The 7710-nt window shown below is 45.2% G+C and overlaps 2 protein-coding genes across 3 annotated transcripts; one reads left to right on the top strand and one right to left on the bottom strand.

Annotated features, from left to right (window-relative positions):
• s1pr1 (sphingosine-1-phosphate receptor 1) lies at positions 1-3971 on the bottom strand. 2 transcript variants are annotated; one of them, XM_060830243.1, is made up of 2 exons: positions 3736-3971; positions 1-2518 (listed from the first exon to the last, which is right to left on the bottom strand). In XM_060830243.1, exon 2 carries the CDS (start codon positions 2389-2391, stop codon positions 1276-1278), a length of 1116 nt encoding a protein of 371 aa, XP_060686226.1. In that variant the 5' UTR covers positions 2392-2518; positions 3736-3971; the 3' UTR covers positions 1-1275. The 2 variants fall into 2 exon arrangements, with proteins under 2 accessions (XP_060686226.1, XP_060686225.1); XM_060830242.1 differs by lacking the exon at positions 3736-3971 and adding an exon at positions 3082-3334.
• Positions 3972-4478: 507 nt separating this feature from the next.
• On the top strand, positions 4479-6301 carry LOC132819005 (putative nuclease HARBI1). The gene is made up of 2 exons (XM_060830241.1): positions 4479-4619; positions 4878-6301. Exon 2 carries the CDS (start codon positions 5030-5032, stop codon positions 6155-6157), a length of 1128 nt encoding a protein of 375 aa, XP_060686224.1. The 5' UTR covers positions 4479-4619; positions 4878-5029; the 3' UTR covers positions 6158-6301.
• Positions 6302-7710: the final 1409 nt, after the last annotated feature.

Genomic DNA, 7710 nt, shown 5'->3' with positions numbered 1-7710 from the left:
TTATGGTTTGCATTCTTTAATTCCAATAATTGGCTAATTTTCTGTAAGTGGAAAATTTGAATGAATTATCAGAAATAACTTCTAGATGGGACTCCATGAACTACAACCATAAGAAGTCACTAATATGATAATCCCTGGCCTTGATTTTCCCAATTTATCCCACCAGGCCAAATAAGTCATGTTGATAAGATGCCCCAATTTTAATAAACAAATCTGAGCGAACAATTGATTGATTAGTGCGTTGTACTGGTGTAAAAGATGTTTCAAAATAAACAAAATCTCAAAACAATTGTTGAATTAAAAGGAATATGTATTTACATATATTGTGTGCATTTTCACATGAATGCCATTTTCACATTATTTGTTGAAAAATTCTATTTGCAGTTTGGAATAAAACATGCCACTTTGTGTCAATCCCTAATTACAAAAGTTGAATAATTTAGACAAATCATTTTGTTCAGTCAAGTATCTAAAATGTAACCTTTCATTGTAATGCTATGCAACAAATCTGGAAAAGTTGTATTTAAATTTCGCAAATGTTAATAAATTAATAAATGAAGAGGTTAATATTGTATGGTTGAAGAGTGGAATGACAATTTGATACATTCAAAATGATACAGTCGCGACTAGTTAGTAATATCCTTCATTTTCAACAATTTGATACTATATTCTTCTTATCTTACATTACATAATGCATTTGAATGTTTGTTTTAATACATGTACAGTAGAATCTATAAGGCATCTCTAAAATACTCAGTCTTTACAGAAGGTAACTTCACCAAAGTCATTCAGAAACCAAGCAGTTGGGCATGTCTGTTTTTTCATGAAATGCTCTGCATCCCATCATTAGCCCTAGATTCTGGGCAACTAATCCAAAGATCTGCATGTTCGGTACTATGACTCCCAAAGAACGATACTGTCTTGAGACATAAAATCCTGAAGCAGACCAGGTCTCGGTAGGTACTTTTCTCTTAAAATAGAATTTATCTCCTTTCAAAAGTCCAGAAGAAAATTGTCCATGCACTTTTTTTTAAAAAAAGAGACCTCTCCCATATTGGAGTAATAAGACAAAATTTCTGAACTCCAGTGCTTGGTCCCAATGTCTTTGCCTTTTTACTGGTGTAAAAGGTGAGGATTACATTTCAACACCAGAGGTTGAGAGGATGAGTAGCTATAACCTGGGTATGTCCAGCAGAGTAGTTTTTGTGCGTCCTGACCTTCCCACCCTTCTTCACTGTCTGCTCCCCCACCTCTGTTGCAGCCTCCCCTGCACCCTCATGCTGAGGAGTTAACATTGCCTGAGGACAACAAGGTCTCAGGCGTGCAGCACTCGTCCTTCTGCTGATGAGACGAGTTGTCCGACCTGCTGGGGCTGAACTCCAGAGCGATGGTGAGCGGGGGCTTGTGCCGCCAGGCCGGTCCACGACGACACAGGCAGCACAGCAGGCGGAAGAATGCCCGCCTCATCTCCCGGCTGGTCAGCGTATAGATGACTGGGTTCATGGCCGAGTTCAGCACGGCCAAGGCCAGGAACCACTGGGCCTTGTAGAGCACCGGACAGCCTCGTGCCTGACACGCCACATCGAGCAGCAGGAGGATGAAGAGCGGAGACCAGCAGGCGATGAAGGCGCTCAGCACGATCATCACTGTCTTGAGCAGAGCCAGGGACTTCTCGCTGCTCTTGGTGCGCAGGTCCTTGCGGAAGGTGAAGCTGCGGCTGCGGGAGCGCACCAGGACATAGATGCGGGCGTAGAGCAGCACGATGGCAAGCAAGATGAAGCTGAAGACGGTTGTGCAGAACAGGATGTAGTGCTTGTGGTAGAGGGGCAGCACAGTGGAGCAGTGCGGGAAGCCCTGCAGGCAATTCCAGCCCATGATGGGCAGGCCGCCCAGGAGCATGGACAGGAGCCAGCAGCCACTGATGAGCAGGAAGACTCGGGAGCTGCCCCCTGAGCTGTGTGGCTTCATCTTCAGCATGGTCAGGTAGCGCTCGATGGCAATAGCCAGCAGGCTGAACACCGAAGCAGCGAGGGCCACAAACATACTGCCCTCCCTCAGGAACCACTGCACCGGGGTCAGCCTGTAGGTGTTGGAGCCTGACAGCAGGATGTTGACGGTGTAGGCAGCGCCGGCCAGCAGGTCCGAGAGTGCCAGGTTGCCGATGAAGTAGTACATGGCGCGGTGGAACTTTTTGGTCTGCCAGATGGCCAGCAACACCATGAGGTTCTCCAGGATGATGAAGCAGCAGATGACAATGAAGCAGATGGACGAGACAGTGAGTCCAGTGCTGACCCTCAGTTTGCCGGTATAGTTGTAATGCTGCAGGATGATGTCCGGGTCTGTGTAGCTGTAGCCCATGTACGCCGCGGGGCGCTGTCCACCCGTCTCCATCCCTAATTCACTTGTTGGTTGTTGTTGCTATTGTTGTTGTAGCTGGCGCGCTCCTGTCGGCCGGCAGAGGGCGCCGCGATTGGCGGGTCAGTGAGGAGCTGCGGAGAGACCGCGAGCCATCGCCACTCTGCAAAGCAAACAACAACAACCCGCAGGATTACTCGCCATCCCAAAACTCTTGACTTCAAAATGCAAAAGGAACTGTATCCCCAACTCCCCGAACTTCACTGAATTGCACATGCAACATTTTGCTTCACAGTATAAACAGATGCACTATATTTATGCCCCACCAAAATTGTTTGTAGCTTTACTTTTCTGCATTATAACCGACTGCAGTTGGGGGGAAATACTTCTAAAAGCTTCCCTTCGCTGCGAAAGGCGCTTTTTGAATGCAAGTTCTAATTTTATGGAAACAAAAGTCGTCGTATAACGTTTCAAAGCGACTATCCCGCATACGGACGGCTCAATGCCCTTATGCAAAGTAAACCAGTTATTCCCAAAACAGCCAGCGAAGTCTTTAACAAAAAAAAATTCTGTCGTTAAAAATGCAGCTCATTTTTGTTGAAGCACGTTCAAGCTTCAGTAGAAACGAAAGGGAGGCGATGGAAGCAAGTCGAGAATAAATCAGTAACATTGCAACTTAGTCTGTGAGCAGTTTAAACGTTTTGTTTTAAACCAGATGAAGATTACCTTGGTTTGTTGAAAACGTTAAAAAATAGCAGCTAAGTAGAGCGAGACCGTGAGAACAGGATACTGTCGGCGATTGCAAACAATAAGAAACCGGCGTCTTCTCTACAACGGGTCCATTTGTGAAAAAAAGGACCTCGCTTCAAGTCCCAGCCTGGTGTCTGCCACCGATTCAGCAACATCAAAATTAACTTAGCTCTGAGACTGGGTGGCGATAAACAGAAGATGCACGCAACTGATAACAACAGTGCAAAACAGGAAAAAGGTTGACGCATGGGTATCCAGAACAGGAGCAGCCAGACAACAATTTAACAGAAACTGTTAGCAACGCCCTGCCACATACTTAATGCACAGATAAAAAGACTGCAACTTCTGATTTCCATTTGCTTTGCAAAGGCAGCGAAATGACTTCCATGAAAATGACAACTGATAAATAAAATTCTCATAAACTCCCAGAGCCTGACAGCATCTCCAACTTGAGACGTTATAGAAGTCAGGAATGGGAGTGCAAAAGTGGCACCTTTTACTTTTAAGTAACAAATTCGTTGCAATTTTAAATGTAAAGTCTGCAATATTTATCCACAGAACTGCATTAATAATTGCACTCGTCGGTGTCAGTTCTGACCAAAACCGCTGAAATATAGTTGGAGTCCTTACCCAGTCTGCCTCATGTAGCTGAGTAGTTTTCCCACGTGCGGTCAGTCTGAGACCTTGGCTGTCACTGGATCACTTCGAAGAACCGAAGGGGTTTTGACTGGGACAGTTAGTTCACAGGCGCCCCCTTTTCCTATTTGCTCCAACTGCCTACACTAACCCTATCAGAGAGGTGCACTCATTTGGCAGCGACAGTGTTTTGTGCTGGAAGTCACCGAGTGGGGACATCGTGCAAGTTATTCTCACTGCAAACTTGAAATGACCTGAATTTATCCCCACCGCTTCAGTAACGATATCTAATAAGGCGAAACCAGGTTTCAAATGTATAGATTTCCAAGGTGTCAATATTTTATCACAGCCTGACATTTCAGGGGTCAGTAATCTTAGGTGCAGGATTTGTTTTCCGTGCTTCTTAGTTTAGTGCAATTTATGTGTAAATTTTAAAAGAAACTTGGTACAAAGTAGTTGTCCCTGCTGACAAACCGAACTGCACAAGTTTGATGCGTGAGGTGGCATGAGTCGTGCATGTATTTTACAGTCGCCAGCACAACTCACAACAATCTCCACCGTCTACTTTTTTTTATAAATAAACAGGTCTGCTCACATCGCCTCAAGGCCATAGTGAGGGGCGCTATTGAAAAGCAATGGTGGAGTTTCCCGCTAACCCCAGTGGGTGGCTGACTGGACTGCGGAGAGACCAGTCCATCTGGAGTGAGGGGGTGGGGACGGGGGAGTGGTATTGTCTGTCACTGTCGGCTCAGGGCTGGGGCTGGGAGGGTGGCGGTGAGAACCATTCCCTGACCAAAAGGCAGCTTGTTTGCAATGGGACCTGGTCTGAGGGAGCCGCGGCACTGCAGGAAGTGACTGCGGAATCATTTGGACCGAATGTGAGGCCGAGTGGGTGGAGTGTGAGGGAGGGGAGATGGGAGGGTGGGGTGGATGAGAGCAGGAAGGCCGGGGAGGTGGAGGGGAGATTTTCCGGTTGCCACCATATAGACGGTCGTTCACAGAAAGTGGTGGAATCCGGCAGCAAGCTACTTCCCTGACGCTTCTCTGCTCCTCCATTTAAAAAAAACCCCTTAAAATATTTATATATATTCAGTGTTAGGGTTCGAGCTCATTAAAGCTGGTGCTTGTCTTTAAAGGTCAATCATGGGAAACTGGTCCACACTTGCCAACCAACACTGGAGACTCCTGAAGAACAAACTACTTAACCCAAGATCAGAGGTGGGGAAGGGAATATTGTTCACCATCAGCAACAGGGCAGCCACTGGAGTGTACTGTGAAGACCCACAGGATGGGGGCAGCGGCTATTGCAGGATTTCTCCTTGTGGAAGAGGAGGAGGAACAGCAGCAGAGGAGGGCAGCCCAGGAACGCAGAGGGCACAGACGGATAACCACGCGGCGCACAAACTACCCCAGGCACCGGGTGTTTAGGAACAGGGTCAGCTACTTAGGCTTGACAGAGGAGCAGTGCCTGAAGAGGCTGCGGCTGAGCAGGGATGCTGTGACCGAGGTCTGTCGTTTGGTCCAAGGTGATCTACACGGAGAGTCGATCATCCGCACTGCATTGCCAGTGGCAGTGAAGGTCACCGCTGCCCTGAACTTCTACGCCACAGGGACTTTTCAGGCACCCACGGCGAACATCACTGGGATCAGCCAGTTTGCTGTGTACCGTTCCATTAAGGAGGTCACTGATGCATTGATTCGATATGCTCCCACCTACTTGAGTTTCAGGAGGGACGAAGAGCAACAACGACAACAGTACTTCTTCAACATTGCCAGCTTCCCCAAGGTACAGGGGATTATTGATTGTATGCAAGTCGCCATTTGTGCGCCGAATAACAATCCCATGGCCTACTTAAATGCAAAAGGCTACTACTCTATCAATGTCCAAATCATATGTGACCACCGACAGAAAATAATGAACGTCAATGCATGCTGTCCAGGGGGCATGCACGACTTTTACGTTCTGAAGCAATCTGAGGTGCCCTTGATGTTTGAAGGGGAAGGAAAGCTGAACGGATGGCTCCTTGGAGATCTTGGTTATGTGCTGCAGCCATGGCTGATGACTCCACTGCTGCACCCTGGTACCGAAGCTGAGAACAGATACAATGTTGGACTTGCACAAACCATTAGAGTCATAAAACAGACATTCGGATTACTGAAGAAACGCTTCAAGTGTTTGGATCATTCAGGGGGTGCCTTGAGATATGCACCAGAAAAAGTCAGCAAGATTGTAACTGTGTGCTGCATGCTGCACAATATTGCCATGGACAGTGGCCTCTCCCTGGATTTAGATGAGGAGCTTCAATCCATAGAAGATGAGGAAGATCACGGCCCACAGCAACCACCAGCCCTGGATCAGCCACTACAGGCAGCGAGGCAGATGCGTGAGGAAGTCATTGCTCAGTTCTTTAGTTGAGGGCTTCTGCTGTTTTCTGGACTTGGTTCTCTATTTTTGCATTTTGGTTACTGAACAGTTTTTTTTATTGCTTCTCTAATTTTGTCACTTCATAATAAAATTAGTCTTTGAAACTATCATTAAAATGTGCAAATAATGAAATAAGTGTGTTTTATTGTGAGTTGGTGGGCTTGCACTTTCACAGCATATGAATAAAGTGTGGCGCCTTTCCAGGGTCTGTAGCTCTACATGCTTCCTCAGTGGAGAAAGTAACAAGAGATGGCTTTGCACATGAATAAGCAAACTCCTTTTTTCTGGTTCACTTCTGAGATTTGGCCATTACCAGTATATCCAACATTTATTAATCATCCTGAGTTACTTTTGAGAAGTGGTAGAAGCCCATGAATCATTATAGTCTAGCTACCTCAGCAGGAAGGGAGTTCCAGGTCTTTGATCCAGAAATAGTATGAGTTAGGGCGGTGTTTGACTTTGTGAGAAACTTGGGGATGGTAGTATAACCAAGCATTTGCTGTCATTGTTTTTCTAGGGTGATAGAGGTGATGCGTTTTTGAGGTGGTCTTGAAGGAAACTTGCTGAGTCATTGCAGTGCATCTTGTGGAAAGTGTATACTGCTGCTGATGTGCATAAGTGGTAAAGGAGTGAATGTTGCAAATGGTCAATGGAGTGCCAGGTAGGATGTTTTATTCAGGATGGCATTGAGCATTTTGATTGCTGTTGGAGCAGCACTCATACATGCAGGTTGAGAGTATTTGGGAAATTGAGAGGAAAGTTATGCATCAAGGAATTCCCAGCCTCTACTTTTGTGACACAGATGGCACTTTAATTAAAATTCTCATCAATAATGACACAATAATTTTTCGATGGCAGATTCATTAATTGTAATGTTGTTGAATGTCAGGCAAAGATAGTTAGCTTCTCTCTTGTCGGAGGTCATTTTTTAAAACTTGTGCTGCGTGGATGTTCTTTACTGATGAGGCAGGGCATTGACAGTGGAGGAAAGTAAAGGAAACAAATTCTGTACTCCAGCTATCACTACCTCATCAGAAAATCCTGTCTCATACATCCAAAGATTTGCAGGTTAAGAATCAGTCTGTTCAGCTGCATGAAGCCCCCTGTAGACGATCAAGACCCTGAGTAGATGCTATCGTCAAATTGATGCCAACTGACCACTTTACAGTTATTAGGTCGATTGAAGTCATGGTGTTATCAAAGTTTGGACTTGAATGTTGAAGAGTATTTAACATTTTGAAAAGGTAAAAATCCAGGAAAAGGTGTTGGGATTGTTTTTGATTAACTAAGGATGTTATTACTATAGTTATGAGAGGTAGCCTTAAATTAAAACAGCAAAATGTAGAATATATTTTGTTAGAAGAAAGGTAGGTGATCATTTGTAGGAGTTTATAAGTTCTTTAACATTAGTTACACTGTAGGTCAGAGTCAGGAAGAGAACTAAATGGAGCACCTAATTCCACATATAAATTGGTTGATTAAGATTGAGAAACAGAGCCTGGAAAATGAGTTAATAAAGTACATTTAGATTAGATTCCCTATAG

This window comes from Hemiscyllium ocellatum, chromosome 9 (genome assembly GCF_020745735.1).
Source record: "Hemiscyllium ocellatum isolate sHemOce1 chromosome 9, sHemOce1.pat.X.cur, whole genome shotgun sequence".
Taxonomy (NCBI): domain Eukaryota; kingdom Metazoa; phylum Chordata; class Chondrichthyes; order Orectolobiformes; family Hemiscylliidae; genus Hemiscyllium; species Hemiscyllium ocellatum.
This window is presented reverse-complemented; position numbering and strand designations above follow the sequence as displayed.